A 17,833-nucleotide genomic window follows, 5' to 3' on the forward strand; every position below is an offset into this window, starting at 1 on the left:
AGGTAAGGCCATGTATCCTAGTCATATTTCGTTGATTTTTAAATTTCTATCCATTTGCGAGTAGAGTACTCTGTTCATTGGTTCTCATTAATATTGTCTTGAGTTTCCATTGTTATGCTATCAATAGATCTATTTATTTTCATCTGTGTCTTTTGTCATCGAATTGCATCCTTCGGGGGTCCAGTCTATAATGTAAGCATGTTTCCTTCTCGTGCAAGACAGAACATCCAAGGGACGAGTCACATGTTCAGAGTTTAGTCAGATCATTTATACATTTCTGCAATTTATGCAAATACTAAAGCGCACATGATGAACTGGTATAGTTCCTGCGACCAAAACAAACCTTGCATTGAACATTGTATGGTTCATTTACTTTTGTATCACATTTTTATTCATCAAGATTGTATAATAATGTCGATATTAACTTTTCAGAATTTTCAACAATGCCTGGCTGTTCGATTAGCGGTTGCCCTTCGAAGACCTATGCTAAATCTGAAGGCACTACAATGCATGTATTCCCTAAAACTGTTGATCGTATAAGAGAATGGGTCAGACATTGTGGATATCCACTGGATGAGCTGGAAAGTAGAGTCCAACAAGTCTTAGAGGACAAGCGGGGTGATCGATACTGCATCTGTAGCCGGTACTTTTCCTCGAACATGTACACAACATCTTGGGTAACGAAGAAGAATAAACGGAGAACGACACGAAAATTGCTCGCGAACGCTATTCCCACTCTATTCGTCCACATTCTGCCACTGGTGAGTCAAGTGTCCGGATTTAGCTTTAGGCCTTGCGGTAGTGTGTAGGTAGCCGAATGGATTCATTGATATTTTAGGTGTTGTGTCCCTTGTAATACTTTCGACATTGATATGAGTGTATAGCTTTTTGAATAATGACATTTATCAATATATTGTTTTTCGATTTCATAACCCACTAACAAAATCTATATATGGGCACAGGGAGCTATGCTATATTGCGCATTTTCAATAGCATTACTCTCAAGTATTCTGTCTCCTTACATGGCAATTTTTAATATTGTCATTTCATGATCAATCAATAATTTACCTTTACAACTGCTTGACTATCCCTTGAATTCTATATCCGTGACGTGCTCGCAGTTATCAACCACTTCTAGCACGCATCAGGTAATCTTACTTGGCTATTCCGCTACAGACTTGTTTTATGCATGTCAAGTAATATTTTTATTGTATGGTGTAATTATTTTACTGAATGTTTGGTTAGTGCTTTCCAATTGATATACACCTTAGTTATCGTCACCTGGTGTTTGTTTTCAGTTATAATTAGTGTTATCCATAGTAATGTAAGTACTGTCTTTCAGGGAGATGCTGAAGCGTCCACCACATTGACAACATCCCTAGATGTTCTTCAGCAGCACAAGGTATGGACACTGACAGCTCCATCGAACTAGATAATCAGAGCTGGAATACTTGTCGTTTCATTGTTCTACACAAGGTTTCATTCGTGGTTAGCCATTGAAATGTACTTGTGTGGTCGACCCCAAGTGTGTGTTATGTTTTCAATATTGTAAGCCTTACTAATGCAAGTACTATGTTTCAGGCAGTTGATGGAGCGTCAACCCCTGCACTTGATGTGGAGCCTGACATTCAAGTAATTCCAGGGGAAGTGGAAGCGGGACCTTGCGTATACAAATCGGCGCAACAACTTTCGGAAGTGCGCACTACATTTACAACATCCCTACATATTCTTCGGCAGCACGAGGTATGGATACTGACAGCTCCATCGAGCGTCATCATATAACATGATTCCATTTGCTTTACTTTCTTCCCTATTAACACAAGTACTGTGTTTCAGGGAGACGACGGAGCTTCCTCTACAATTACAACATCCCTTGTAGGTGATGCAGATTTAAAGAAATCAGAGAAATAAGTTGATGAAATCTGATCATATTTAGATATTCCTTGATTCTTTTAAACAATGCATCATTTGTGGTTATCTCTTTATATGTACCTGTGCCGTCGACCCCAAGTGTGTGTTAGGTTTCCAATATTGAAAACCATACTAATGCAAGTACTATGTTTCAAGGAGTTGCTGATGCCTCCTCTCCAATACAACCATTCGTGGCAGTCCATGCGGAGCCAGAGGTATGGATACTGACAGTTCCATCGAACTAGATCATCAGAGCTCGAATACTTGACGTTTGATTGTTTTACACAATGTTTAATTTGTGTTTAGCTATTGAGATGTACCTGTGTGTTCGTCCTCACGTGTGTTTTATGTTTTCAATATTGTGATACCGAGTAACGAAGGTACTATGTTTCAGGGAGTCGATGGAGCGTCATTCTGTGCTGTCTATGCGGATCCAGAAAATATAGTCGTTGCAGCGCAAGAGGAAGGGAAGACATGCGGAAACGGATCGGAACAACAGCGTGCAGATGTTGAAGTTCGAGTCAAGAAAGTTGCAAAGAAAAGAAACAAAAATAAGGTTAGTTTCAAACAGTTCTTAATTTTAGGAATTGTTTTGTGTTGGGGACTATATTATGTTTTTTTCCTGTCAATTGTACTATACTTTATATTGTGTTTAAAATGAACATCCCTTTTCCAATCTGTCCTCTAGTTTCCCGTGGGTGTACGAACTATACATACAGACAGTGAAGCAAATGAGAGATGTTGCTTGCCAGATCATTTACTCTAGGAGGGACTATTAATTCAGACACAGCGTATTGAGACTCGAGATGCTCATGTCCAATGGCCAGAACATGAATTGAATGTGTCCGGAGAATCCAGTAAAGTTTTATTGGACCATTGCTACAGTTCGACCGCACCACCAAAAGAAGATGATACTGAATGTATTGAAGATAGCTCTGAAGTAGTCACAGATCAATTCACACAATCTACACCCGCCAAAAAATGCCACCCAAAAAGCTGTCGATATTGTTGTGTTCTCCCATCAATGCTGAAGTAACAGTTGTTGAAATCACAGAGAATGAACCAGCAGCAGCACCCAACAACGCATCAGAACTTGATATCAGCGATATTTCTTTAAAATTTGTTGGTATGTCCTCAACGGCACAGTCTGAAACAACTTTCACGCCGGATGACAGTCTAATGAAAGAGGGCAAATACATAGTATTCGACAGTTGTTTGATGGATATTATAAGTATGCTGAAATGTGGGCATTCAGTTGGAGGGGAAGTATGTGGGGAGCCATTGATTCATGTGACTCGTCAAAAACAAGGCAGTAACGTCAAAATACATGACGCCTTTAGATTAAATCATGCGTTCTCATGGTCTGCACAACCGATGCTGGGGAAGCTGCCAGCAGGCAATCTACTGTGTGCAGCTGCCTTACTTTTTAGTGGGTCCAGTTTTAGAAAGTTACGAGTCTTTCTTTCAGTTTGTGGGACTCCATTTCATTTCTAAAACACAGTACTACAAATACCAACATGATTATCTGTTTCCGGCCATTAGTGATGCTTGGAAAATTGAACAATTGTCTCTAGCAAGTACATTCGAAGGGAAACTATTCAGGCTAGCCGGCGATGGACAGTGTGACAGCCCTGGATTTTCTGCCAAGTAATGCACCTACCACTTTCAGGACATGGATAGTAAGAAAATTGTGAGTTCGGTGGTCGTGCAGGGGTCCCAATGTAAATCCTCAGTGGCAATGGAGAAACTAGGATTTATAAAATCATTGCAATATCTACAATCAAGGGGAATGCACATCGACCTCATACCCACGGACAGACATGTTTCAATTGCCAAGACAATGAAAGAGCAGTTCCCACATATTAAACATAAATTTGATGTATGGCATCTTGCTAAATCAATCAATAAGAAAATCTCGGCTGCAGGGAAAAAAAAGGTTTTGAAAGTATTTCACAGTGGTCCCAGTCTATCAGCAACCATCTTTGGTGGAGCTCCAAAACTTGTGAAGGGTCAGTGGAAATCCTACTTGAAAAATGGCTGTCACTGATGCACCACTGTACCAACGTTCACCGCTGGACAGAAAACCAACATTTCCACCAATGTGAACATGGCCCTTTGTCCACAGAGGAGGCACGGAAGAAGAAGTGGTTGATTGCATCTTCACCTACACACAAAGCCATTGAGAAGATTGTTTTCGATAAAACTCTATCAAGAGATTTGAGGGGACTGACAGAATTCTGTCACACAGGAGAATTGGAGGTGTTCCACAATATGTGCCTAAAGTACAGGCCAAAGCGATTGCATTTCAGCATACAGGGCATGAAACATAGGACTCTACTATATGAGGAAATGGAGTTCGACTTTGTTAAAGGCCTTATTGTTAGTGTACTAGAGAAGCACAGATATGGAATTCTGAGCGTTTCTGTGCAGAGCACTGATGCATTGCCACCAAACATTGCCACTGTGCCATGTCCACCCAAAGCAGAGCTCGTTGAGAAGTTCAAATTCTGGTTTAAATAAATCATTGTAATCTGATTGTCTTTTTGAAAATAATGTTATTGTACAGTGTGCATACAAAGTATGCTAACCCTAAACCCTCCATTCACCATCCTGGGTGGCGAACAACATGGGTGTCATCTTTGACTTCTCTCTCTATTCACCTCATATCGCTGACCTTGTGAATATGTGTATGTATATATTTTTGTTTCTGTAACTAAGTTTCGCAATCTCATGTAAATGCTGCGCACTGTTAACCGAGGGGAGGCTCGCGTATTGCAAATAATAAAACAAATAAACAATAAATCTCACTTTCAACTCAACTCCTCGGGTACTTTATACTTTCCCTGACCTTCCCCCAAAAATTCAATGTCTCCGTAGTTATGGTTCTCTAGGGCTGCAAAGCTTGCGGACAACGAGGACAAAATTGGGGGCCTTAGAACGCGCCAAGCGAAGCGTTGCAGATGGGAGAGAAGCCAGTTCGCATTTGCACATTGAGGCCTACTACAAAGATGGAGTCGAAAATTCAAGTTCTCACAGATGGCTTTACACGGGATGTTGCAAAGTAAGAATGTACGCTCATGCAGAGTGAAGGTCAGCGGCTTTGATTTTTTGCTCGCGGGCTGAAGAGGCCCACAAATCGCACTGGCAGTATAAGGTTCTATTGTTTTTTGACCTTGAGTGACAGGGACCATGCCGAAAGGACTTCATTTGAAGGAGGGGGGCAATAACGTAAGAGACGATAAGGCTGAAAATTCTGAAACTAGACAGAGTTTCATTTTAGTTCAGTATATGAAAAATCGTTGGCACGAACACAGTGGGATTTACGGACTGCATTACGCAGAGATACAATGGAAATGGCAAATATAATGTAAGTAACTCTTTAGACGCTTTTATACCGGAATGAATGAATGAATGAATGAATGAAGAGCAAGTACAACATTTGTGGGATCGTCTTTCTACCGGGCACATGGGCATGCATGTGCCCATTCGACACGCATGTAGACAAACAGTCGTTTCTCAGTGGTTCAACGGTAAAAAAAATCATTAGTTTGTGTGTTTCCCTCGATTTATTTTGTTAGTTTTCGCATTGCTTTTAGAGCCGAACATACTCCATTGCACTATCCTCGCAAGCAAATAGTTTCAGCTTGCCCGTAATAAATAAAATGAATAATAGTAATAAATATCAGCTGGTGAGACTAATTTCAATTTTTATGTTCTCTAAACAGGTACATCCTACCATACTGCGACTGCCACCTATTCCAGACCCCGGCCGATGGCTTCTTCAATCACCAGCTGCAGCTTCTTGTAAACAACTGCACTACATTGACTTATTATGGGACGATCGCCAAGGGCCCATTTGCCCTTACGCGGTACTAGCGGCTAGAAGCAACATATCGACCTTTACAGTGGCCTAGTGCCTAGTTGATGGAACAGCCTTGCGGTTCACTGTGCATCCAAAGTGCTTCTTTTAACGAAAACCAACACCCTGTGTACCATAAAGGAACAGCACGTGACTCACGATAAACTTTTCTGGATTTGCGGATCGAGAGAAAAGAAAAAAAATTCCATTCCAATTTAATATGCCAATTGCTGAATATTCTCTAAACATATAATGTCAAATAAATGTACTTTACCAAATGTACCGTATTGCTGTTTGATTTTAAAGTACAGTTTCATATTCCGAATTGTGGCACGCTGTGTTGTGAGTTGATCTGTGTTGGTTTCCGGGTTCTGTGTGAAGTCGCATAGAAAACGACTGGGCGCGTTTGCCTATGCAGCACAGTAACGTCACAGAGAGAGGCGGGGAATATGAATGCTAGGGCGATGGGGCAAGTGATAGGATTATCACAAAATGGCAGCGCCCTGGTGCCTGTTTTCACGTGAGTTTAATGGACGAAAACTCGGGTAAGGTCCATAGGAAATTTTTCTAAAATCGAGCGACTTAGGCTTAAAAACACATGGCCAACCCGTAGGGACAATAAACATTTTTGACCAAACCATTCCTTTAATAGCCCTTTGTGTGCAGTAGAATTGGTAAGTTGAAGGCCTTAAGTCATGAATGCCTACGTGCTATTTCAAGTTAAAGACTAATCACATGGCTGACAATTTTACAATGCTTCTCATCAAGAGGAGGAAACCGTGAAACGGAACAGAGAAACAGAATACAAACAAACCTGTCTTTAAACAAAATAAATGTTTTCCCACAATTTGGAAGATAGCTTTTTTAGGTTTGGATCAAAAGGCGCCTATACATATACAGCTGCGTAGCCACCACAATCAAGTAGATCTACTGTATTAGTAATATGAATCTTACATTTCTTTGTCTGAACTTCATAACAGCTTATATAATGACTCTCAAGGTTAGAATTGAAATGCCGAGAGACAGAAGGGAAATTCAAATACCAATAAATGTTGATTTGTGTAACGAAGCATGTATGGGCAATGCGTCATTGCTCTGTTGTATTTGTATGTATTATATTTATTGAAATCCCAATATTGGATCCAGCTTCAAGAAACTTAAACAAAAAAAAGGACAAATGACGCACCAATAAATAATGACACACAATAACCAAGTATTTGAAAAACAGATCCATAGATTATGACGAGTAACAAAGCACTTAATCTAATCAGGCAGTACCAGTTATCCTTGTTTGTGCAAATAGGTTAAGTGTCTAGCGATGGCAGCATGAGAAGAATTTGGGAGTAATACTGAAAAAGAAAGCCAACCCAACCGTTTTTTTCATCTTACTGCAATGCTGATGAAAACCGTCTCTTAAATTTTTAAAACAACAATTGTCTGGTAATATGTCAATTTAGCTAAATATTGAGAAAGTATAAATGACACTGCCTTCGACAAAATGGTGGTCGATGGGGCTATGAACTGATTAAGCAGAACATACATCTTAACTCTTTTTCAGAGCAATGACTGTGTACATATGTTAGGCTGTTTAATCTATTATAAAACAAAATAAATCACAAAATTAGCTTTGTAAAGATACATTATGTAACAAAGCATGCTATTGTTGAAGAAGCTGGCCATTGTGGGAATTTGGCTTATATTGTGCCCTTTGTTTTGGTAAATGTATTTAACACAGCAGACCATCAGTAACCCCAGTTGCAGACATACGCGTAACACTGAGAAAGTGATATTCAGAAGAAGCCACCACATGAATGCCGCAGCATTCACTATTTCCTGCTATATTTGCTCATTGATGCTTGTAAACACATGGTTCTTACCTGGGCCTTGATAGGCCTGTGGATGTCCATATCCTGTGGATGCTTCCCATTGATTTGAAGTAGTGCTTTTCTGTCCATGGGCACTTTCTGGTTTAGTCGCCCAGCCATCAGCAGAACCTGGTCCACTGGGGTTCCAGCTTGACCAAGGATCTCCAGAATTGCTGACCTATAATTACACACATTATTAATATAGATAAAAAGGATCAACCAAGAAAGAAACATACAAATATTGTTTGTAATGTTTAGACTATAATCTTTGGCACTGCTTTATTATCGAAGAATTCCAATGCTTACTTTGCCATTAATACTTATGTATACATGTGTGGTTTCATATCATTTCACAGAAGTAATAACAGGTACATACATTTAGTTTGTGGTACTCACAGGTACTACCCTTGCACATGGTGGGGGAAAGGCATAAAACAATAAAAGGAAAAGAGAAAATGCCAGGTCCAACCCTATCCTTTTTCTCAACTAGTCCATAGGGCAAGGAAAACACTGCACTAGTTTTCTAAGGAAATTAATACAAATACAACTCAGGTCATAAATTAAACTCACAGCGATGTTTACCACATGTATGACAAACAGCTGTGGCTCTACAGAAATTACTGCTTAGAGAAGGCCTGTGAAGTACCAAGACAGGATGAAGTCGAATATAACTGAATTGTTGATAAAAGCTTTTGCCAACAGTACAAAAATATCTTAAGTACTAGAAAAGAAGGGCTAAGAAAAGAGGAAGTCGAGAGATAAAAGAAATTAAGTGATGAGAGGAAGTATAGGGTGGGTCCAGATGGGGGAAGAAAGCAAATAAGAGTAAGGAGAGGAAGAAAGAAATGAATGAAAAGAAGGTTGGAGTAAGGATTCAAGGTGGGAAGGAACTAAGTGAGGAATGAACTAAGGAATTAAATAAAGAACAATCTTACTTAGGAAGGAACCAAGAAATGTTAGAAGAACTACGGTGGGATAGATAGAACAAAGGAAGTGAAAAAAAGAGGGAAGCATTGAAGGCATTATGCAAAGAAGGGATGAACTTGGGAAGAATTGAAGGATCTATGAAAGGACAGAAAGCACTGTCAAAGCAAAAAATTAATAGCAACTAAGGAATCCATAAAGAGCTCAAGAAGGAAGAAAAACAATGAAGAAAGTAAATATAACAGAATAATAAGATAAAAAGGAAAGGAACCAAATAAGTAAGGAGGGAACAAATTAAGGAATAGAAGAACAAGTTACTTCTTACCTTGTAACGTTCTTTCGATGGGATGTTCCTCCGACGTATTCCTTTGATATTTGTATCTCCAGCTTGCTGGCCTCGGAATTTTTTTTTCCCCAGTAGAGGGCGCTGTGCGTCGACGTCCGTCGAGTAGGTGCTCCTCGACGGCCACCGTATCGACGCCAACGTCATCATGCCTATAAATGGCCACGTGCAGCGTCCGTTGCTCAGTTCCGTTTTGTAGAGTAAAGTAGTTATTGTATGAATGATTACTACCCTTGAAGGAGCGTAAGCTGCAACCACAAGGGAAATGTTACTGCGGGGATGGATGGGAGGGGCGATAAGGAATACGTCGGAGGAACATCCCATCGAAAGAACGTTACAAGGTAAGAAGTAACTTGTTCTTCGAAGGGATTGTGTCCTCCGACGTATTCCTTATCTTTGATAGACTCCCATAGCAGTGGTATGTGATTGGAGGCGGGAGTAAGAGATGCCATATTACCCTTTAAGAATGAACAGCGTGTAACACAGCTTTGCCAAATCTAGTCTCTTGACTAGAGGAGGAATCCAGGCTATAAAATTTGGTAAAGGTATGTGCGGACGACCATGTGGCAGCCGCACATATGTCTCTAATTGGTACCCCTCTTTGAAGAGCTGAGGATGTTGCGATACCTCTGGTGGAATGAGCCCTTAGATTTTGGGGGGGCTCTTTCCCTGCCAATTTGTAGCAATCCAGAATGGCTAAAATAATCCATCTGGAGATGGTTTGTTTGGTTATTGGTAATCCCAACTTATGTCCTGCGTAACCTACAAAGAGTTGGTCTGCTTGTCTAATTTTAGCAAGTCTACTGATGTAAAAACTCAAGGCTCGCTTAGGGTCCAGCCTGTGTAGTCTCTCTTCCTCTTTCCCCAGATGGGGAGGAGGATAGAATGAAGGTAAAGTAATCTTCTGAGTAATGTGAAATTCCGAAACTACCTTTGGGAGGAAGTTAGGCTTCACCTGTAGCACTACTTTGTCCTTGTGAAAAGTTGTATGAGGAGGTTTACAAGAAAGGGCTTGTATCTCGCTAACCCTTCTAGCAGATGTTAATGCTACCAATAAAACAGTTTTGAGGGTAAGAAACTTCAATGAACAAGAGTGGAGTGGTTCAAAAGGAGCACCTTTTAGGAAGTTTAAAACTAGATTTAAGTCCCATAAGGGAACTTGGAATGGTCTTGGAGGGTAAACATTAGTTAGACCTTTCAGGTATTGTATTACCAATGGAATCTTGAAATACTATGGCTCCTCTGCAGTGCGCTTAAAGATCGATAGCGCTGCGAGATAGCCCTTAATAGTGCCAATTTGAAGGCCCGAATTTGCCAAATAAAGTAAGAAGGATAACACCGCAGGTGTACCACATGAAAAGGGTTCGATATTCTTTTCTCTGCACCAGCTGCAAAATTTATTCCAACGGCAGCGGTATAGAGTCTTAGTTGCTGGTCTTCTGGCCGAAAGCAACACCTCCATGACGTCATCTGGAAGATCCCAATCCTTGTACCTCAACCTTTCAGATACCAAGCGTGAAGGTTGAGGGTCTTGATGGCTGGATGGAGAACCTGACCTCCCTTCTGCGAGAGAAGATCCTCTCTGTACGGTAGACGAATTGGAGGACAGATGGACATGTCCAGAAGGTCCGGGTACCACGTTCTCCTGGCCCAATCCGGGGCAATTAGGATCATGGTCTTCCGAAACCTTCTCAACCTCCTGATCATTTGAGGAATGACAGGGACCGGAGGAAACGCATACAGAAGTGGGAACTCCCAGTCCACTACGAACGCGTCTCCTAGAGCTCCTCTTGGGGGAAATTCCCTTGAGCAAAATCTGTCGCACTTCCTGTTGATACTGGTGGCGAACAGATCCACTTGAGGGGTTCCCCAAAGGGCGAAGATCTCTTGAAGGACGTCCTGAGCTATCTCCCATTCGGCTAGGTGAATTGCCGATAGAGAGATTCCTTCCTGAATTGCCCAAAACCAGAGCTGCATCGCCTCTCTGCACAGTGGCAGTGACCCTACGCCTCCTCTTTTGTTGAGGTAGTGCATGGCCACTGTATTGTCCGTCATTATCAGGATGTTTCTTCCCCGTACAGACGGCAGAAAAGCCTTCAGTGCCAGTCTGATGGCTCTCAGCTCCAACAGGTTGATGTGTAGTCTGGACTCCGATGGAGACCAACGACCGCTGATGGTCAAGTCGTTGGCATGGGCTCCCCACCCTGTGAGTGAGGCGTCTGGGACTACTGTTATCTCCGGCCATGGTTGCCAAAACTGTTCTCCTTTCAAGATGTTCTCTGGAGAGGCCCACCATATAAGGCCGTGGGCTACCTTGTCCGGAATCCGGAGGAGATCTGTCATCCTCCCTGAGAATTGTGACCACTGAGTCCTCAGTGCCCACTGAAGGGATCTCATTCTCAGGCGGGCCTCTGGCACAAGGAATATGCAGGATGCCATGAGGCCTACCAACCTCAAAAAGTCGTAGGCTGGGAGATGTTGGGCATTTTGAAATCTGGTGACCATCTGCAGAATATCTTGAGCCCTCACCTCTGGTGGCGAGGCTTTTCCCAGGGACGTGTCCAGGACTGCTCCAATGAATTGGAGTCTCTGTGATGGTATCATCTGTGACTTCTTTAAATTGAGGGAGAAGCCCAGCCTGTGAAGGGAGTGGCAGACATAATCTAGTTGGATCCGAGCTTGTTCCGAAGAAACTGCTCTGATCAACCAATCGTCCAGGTAGGGGTAGACGTGAATCCCTTCCCACCTTAGACTTGCAGCCACAACCGACATTAGCTTGGTGAAGACCCTCGGGGCGGAGGTGAGCCCAAATGGCAGAACTCGAAATTTATAATGAGAGTGTCCAATTGAAAACCTCAGGTACTTCCTGTGCTTGGGATGGATAGGCACATGGAAATAAGCATCCTGAAGGTCCAGAGATACCAACCAGTCCTGAAGCTGGAGGGCCTGAAGGATCTGAGAGAGGGTTACCATCTTGAACTTGTCCTTCCTGAGGAACTTGTTCAATTCTCGTAAATCCAGGATGGGTCTCAGTCCTCCGTCTTTCTTTGGTATGATAAAGTAGGGGGAGTACCAGCCCTTGTTCCTGTCCGCTACAGGTACCGGTTCTATGGCACCTTTCTCTAGCAGGTCTACAACTTCCTGCAAGAGGAGCGGATCCGGCACTTTCAGAGGGCTGTTCTCCGGTGGATGTCTCTGAGGGATGCGTACAAAAGGCAGGCAGTAACCTTGGGCAACTGTCTTCAATGCCCAAGCATCTGACATAATAGCCTGCCATTCCGTCAGATGGTGAGTTAACCTGCCCCCTACAGGTGTCTTGTGATGGGAGACCTCAGAGTGGTTTGGGAGCGGCTGATGCAGTTGCCGAAAGTAAAGCGGCTCCTGCTCCTGCTGATGCGGCTTTCTTTCCTTTACCCCGTCCACCACGGGTAAATTTTCCTTGGCCTCTTTGAGTCGGTCGTCCTCTGCCTCTTCCATATGAGGAATAATAGCGAAAGGACCTTCCTCTCCAAGAGGATCCTGAGGGACGAAAATTAGTTTGTCGGATAGCAGCACCTAGTGACTTAGCTGCTGCTTTAGATGTTTGTAGTTTTTCCAAACTGTCGTCCGCCTTTTTACCAAATAGGGAAGAACCGTCAAAGGGCATATTTAAAAGTCTGGCCTGTACGTCAGAAGCAAAGCCGGACTTTCTCAACCACGCATGCCTGCGGATTGTGGTGCTTGCCGCCATGGCCCTGCTGATACTGTCAGCAGAATCGATGCCAGTTTGAAGGGACTCACACATTGCATCTTTACCATCTCTGATGATATTTAAAAATGCGTCCCTTTCTTCTCCTTCCGGAATGCAGTCAGCCGCCGATGAAGCACACTCCCAAAGGGTGTGGCTGAACCTAGCAAGCGTACAAGTTGCATTAATAGATTTTAAAGCCATGCTACAGGCTGAGAACACTTTCTTAGCCATGGCATCATATTTTTTATCATCCCTATCCTGAGGAGCAGTAGGGTAAGCAGAAGTACTGCCTGATGAAGTTGCAGCCTGGACCACAAGACTCTCTGGAGTAGGGTGCTTAGATAGGTATTCGGGGTCAGCAGCAGATCCCCTATATTTTGCTGACAAATTCTTGTTAACCGCAGGGACAACTTCAGGAGTTTCCCAGTTAGTCAAAATCTTTCTTTGTAAAGCAGAATGAAAGGGAACCACAGGATCCTCCTGTGGACCTTTATCCAGAATATGTGTGAGGTCATTCTGTTGAAAAACAGGTGAAGGCGCAGACCAACCCATGAACTCCATAATTCTTGACATTAGGGTTCTATAAGGGGTATCAGCATGTTCCCCTGGGTCTGGTTTGACAAATTCCACTTCTGGGGAAGTGTCTAGGCCACTTGCTTCCTGTAATGCATCCTGAAGGTCTTTCAACCTTCTTTCCTCAGAGGCAAAAGTCTCTGGTTCAGGTAATGTGGTCCTCTGCAGCCCAAAAGGCCTTTCTTGATCAGAATCTTCCCTTTCTTCAAAAATTGAAGTTAAGGGGGGATGCTCTGGTCTGTGAAATGGTATAAAACCCATCTCTAAGGCAGAGGGAGCCATCATCAGTGGCCTTGAAAAGGTCGATGTCGTCGACGCCGATGTAAAAATCCTCGAAGGCGCCGACAAAGGCGTCGAGAAAACTGGAAGAGGCCTCGAAGAACTCGAGAGGATTGGAATCCTGCTTGAGGATATCGACGACGTTCTCGACGTCGTGTCGGAGGCTCTCTAAGTAACCGTTGGCTGTGGAGTAGCCGTGGGTCTTTCTTTTATCGGCGTCGACGTCGACTCGATCAACGTATGCGTCGAAGAACCCTTCGATAACGGCGTCGATGGCGCTGATCTATGCTTCGAAGGGGCTTTCGACGATGGCGTCGAAGATGCTTTACTTCCCGATGGCTCATGGCGCTTTCGGGTCGACTCTTTCGCCGGGTGCTTCGACTCGCGGCGTTTAGATTTTTTGGGCTTTTCACCCGGGGTATCACCCTCAGCTGACTTCGAGGGGGACGAGGCCTCTTTCTCGAAGACGCTTAGCATCTTTTTTCTGAATTCCTCCCACTCAGCCTGAGAGCTGTGCTTAGTGGGGCAATTTACTCTTTCAGGGGAACTAGAAGACGACGATAAAGGGGATCTTCTTCGTCTTTTTTTCGAGTGCCTAGACCTCGATGAGTGGTGGGAGCCACTTCGAGCGAGATCTAGACCGAGAATGCTTTCGACGGTGAGGAGACGAATGTCTCGACTCTACCGTGGAAACTTTCGAGGAAGTTAAAATTGACTTACCTCTCTCGAGCTTCCCCTTACGCTCCTTCAAGGCTTTCGCCGTCATGGATAGGCATTCTTCACATTCCGAACACTGGTGTTCGATTCCCAGACACCACAAACAGATCCTGTGAGAATCCGTCAACGACATTTTCTTCCCACAGTCTTGGCATTTTTTGAAACCGGACCGAGGAGTCGTCGGGTCGGAGGAGGAAGCCATCGAGTACGAGTCGGTTTTCTCGAGGAAATATGAATATATATCGACTGATGAACTGAGCAACAGTATTCCGAGGCACACGAAGTGCGGAAAAACGGAACTGAGCAACGGACGCTGCGCGTGGCCATTTATAGACATGATGACGTCGGCGTCGATACGGTGGCCGTCGAGGAGCACCTACTCGACGGACGTCGACGCACAGCGCCCTCTACTGGGGAAAACATTTTTTCCAAGGCCAGCAAGCGGGAGATACAAATATCAAAGATAAGGAATACGTCGGAGGACACAATCCCTTCGAAGTAGTGCTGCCAACAGTAGAAGTAGAGATCTTGCTTCTAAGTCAGGCATTTCCACTTGAGAAACATGAGGGATCTTGGCAAGGTTCACATCATCTTCACTAGCAGCAGTTCTCAGCAGAACCTCTCAGCACTCAATCCTTCCATTACTCAATCTCCAGCAAATGCCTTAATAACTGTCCTCCGGTTACTTACTGTCTTAAACCTGTCTTGCTTCTCTTCTAATCAGCTTGAATACCTGTTCCAAACTGCACAGATTAGCACAAATTACAGCATAATTGTGAGTTATGGTCACTATTGAACCCATAACTTGCATTTGTCCACTATTGATCCTGTAACTCTGGCCACTAGTGACTATGTAACTCTCTGCTTGGTTGCTATCCAGCCTGAAACCACATGGTTTGAAAGATAAAGACTTTACTCTCTACTTATCATCTTAGATCTCAAGGATCCATTACACTCATACCACTACTTGCACATTCAGTTCTCTCTAAGTCTCCTTTCTCGCGGTAACCATCCTGGCTTTGCTCCTTCTCTCCTACATCGCCTGCCAAGTTGGCTCCCATCCTCTAGTCAGTTAACGCCTCATGCGTTCTGGTAAATATTTTTCCTACTCAAATTATCAAAGAGCTTGCACCGTTAACTCGACCCGTGTCTCAATACTCTTCAACTTCTTACTTGCGAATTAAATATTTCCTGCCAGGTAACCACAGTCATACCCATTGCTAAGAAGGCCTCTCCAGACCTGAACTGTCCCGTCAATTACTGACTTGAGTCTCTCTCCTCCCTCACTACTTCAAAATCCTGGAGCATGCAGTGCTCAACAGGAACACCAATTCCCTCGAGACTAAATCTCTGGGGCCTTCTTAAAGGTGGGTTGCTACACTGAAATGACACTGACCCACATCTGACTTTCTGACCTCTGCTCACCACTCTCCCCCATCCTCATGTTTCCAGATCATTCTGCTGGCTTTAGTACCAATGTCCGACACCTTCTCGTAGAAATGCTCTCCAATCTTGGAATCCAAGAGAACGCCCTCCTATTATGGCATTTATAAAGTGCCTATACACAAGTGTTTCAAGGCGTGCCAAGGCGAGGGAGGGGAAACAGAGGGAGGAAAAGAAACAAGGATCTTACTAGGCCTACTGAAAATCAGATCGCGCAAGTGCAGGGAAGAGGAGAGGGGAGAGGTGCTGGGGGGTGTGGGAGGATGGACAAGTGCAGCACAAGGAAAATCAGGAAAACAACAAGTAGTGCAGCCAACGGGTGGCAAGTGCGAGTGTTAGGCGTGCAGACAACAAGTGTCGGATAAGTGCAGGAGAGGGGACTGTAAGGTTACAGATACAGACCACAAGTGTGGGGGGTGCCAAGAGGCAGTGCAGGGATGTAGCTGGACAGGTAGGGACCTGGGCCCGGATTTAGAGGGTTGCCAGGTGACCAGTGAGTGTAATAGGCAGGAGATCAGCACTGGAGAGGAAGAGAGGAGGTAGAAGCCAAGAAGAAGGTCTTGAGGTGCTTCCAGAACCAGAGATGGTTGTGCTCAAATTTCAGAGAGGTAGGGAGGCTGTTCCAGAGGGAGCCACCAGCCGAAGAAGGAAATCTGGACTCCAACTCGTTGCTTGGAAAAGTGACTGATCTTCAATGAGTTGGAGGTGGAGGAGCAAAGAGCTTGAGTAGAAAGATATTTAGGTCGAGAGAGTTGGCGGTATTGCGGTCCTAGGCCCCAGAAAGTCTTGTGGACGATGCAGAAGGTCTTGATCGCCACTTCGGCCTACCTCACCGGTCGTTTCTTCCACATACTCCAACACGCTAGAAACCTAGAAACTTGATCACACCCCTCACCTCTCTCAGCCGGAGACCCCCAAGGCTTTGTCCTTCTACTCCTCTTTGACATCTACATACCCTCCCTCTGCAAATTCATATCTTCATTTGACTTGTCTCATCACCTTTTTACAGATGATACCCAAATCATCTTCTCATTTTCTTCCATTACCTCTGCTTCAGGATCTTTGAATTCCTCTCCTCTTTCTGGCACGAGATGGTGCTTGACTTTCAAATGATCACCTTCTCAAAGACTGAAGTGGTCTATTTTAAGAAGTCTCAATGTCCTTGCGCTCTCTTCTCATCTCCCCAATCTCTCTTCCTGTGAAATTCCTAGCCCGTGCCCCATGACAACCAACCTTGGGGTCTGGTTTGACAACAATCTAAACTTCCAATATTTCATTAGCTTAGTTCCACAGCCACTCCTGGTAGGCTCAACCTTCTTCAGGTTGATCTGTCCCGCCACACCATCTATTCCACTAAACCCCTCATCTCCAACATGGTTCTCAGTCATCTTGACTACTTCTCCAACCTCCGTCTGACCCTCCCTCTGTACTTCTTTGTTGCTCTTAAAAGAACCTGCGCCTTTTATAATCAACCCCTCTTCCCACCGCCTCCATGCTGCTTGGATCTCAACGCACAGCTAGTCCCTCCACAAGTTCCTACTACTTGTCTTCAAATCCATTCCTTAACTGTCCACTCCCATCCATCTACCTCAATCCTCCAGTACACTCTCTGTCACTAACCCTGCTCAGTGTGGTTGGCACCATGGCTGCCCTGTGCAACTTTGTTTTCGCTGTAACCCTCAACAATTAGAAGGTCCTATAACCAGGTGTCAAAATCAACACATTAAAATCTGACCCAAATCTCCATCTCCTCTAACACGAAAGGGGCACTGTGAGAAACCTGAGGGTATCCTCACTCCAACTTCCTCTGGATCCTCTTCTCAGGTGGCCAGGGAAAGGCCATCACTTTTGGATCCTGACCCTGGGGGTGGAGAAGCGAGGGAGGATCATCTGGGTGGAGGGTTCTTTGGGATTGGGAGTGGGAGTGGGGTACCCATAGGCAAGACATGGTATCCCCCATTTCCTTCCAATGTAACCCTAAGCAGGCCTTGGCTATTGTAACATATCTCCCACATTTTCCCTCATTCAAACCACTCTAGTACTGGGACGAGGAAGAGGAAGCGGCGACTAGGAGTAGTGAACACCAGTAACCCATTTCAGCACTCTAGTATTGAAACGAGGAAGGTGCCTGCAGAGTATTGTAAGGGTCAGGCACGTCCCAAGATCTCCTCTAATTGCAACAAGGCAAT

At 44.1% G+C, this 17,833-nt stretch overlaps 1 protein-coding gene across 2 annotated transcripts in view; it reads right to left on the reverse strand.

Moving 5' to 3' along the window:
* SNX9 (sorting nexin 9) overlaps positions 1-17,833 on the reverse strand; it is a 1,580,311-nt gene that overhangs the window by 962,661 nt on the left and 599,817 nt on the right. For both annotated transcript variants that reach the window (XM_069607724.1, XM_069607723.1), the window contains one exon: positions 7,648-7,813. In XM_069607724.1, coding sequence (XP_069463825.1) covers positions 7,648-7,813 — 166 coding nt within the window. The remainder of the gene's footprint in view (positions 1-7,647; positions 7,814-17,833) is intronic.

This window comes from Ambystoma mexicanum, chromosome 4q (assembly GCF_040938575.1).
Source record: "Ambystoma mexicanum isolate Mex_15411 chromosome 4q, UKY_AmexF1_1, whole genome shotgun sequence".
In the NCBI taxonomy this organism is placed as follows: Eukaryota; Metazoa; Chordata; class Amphibia; order Caudata; family Ambystomatidae; genus Ambystoma; species Ambystoma mexicanum.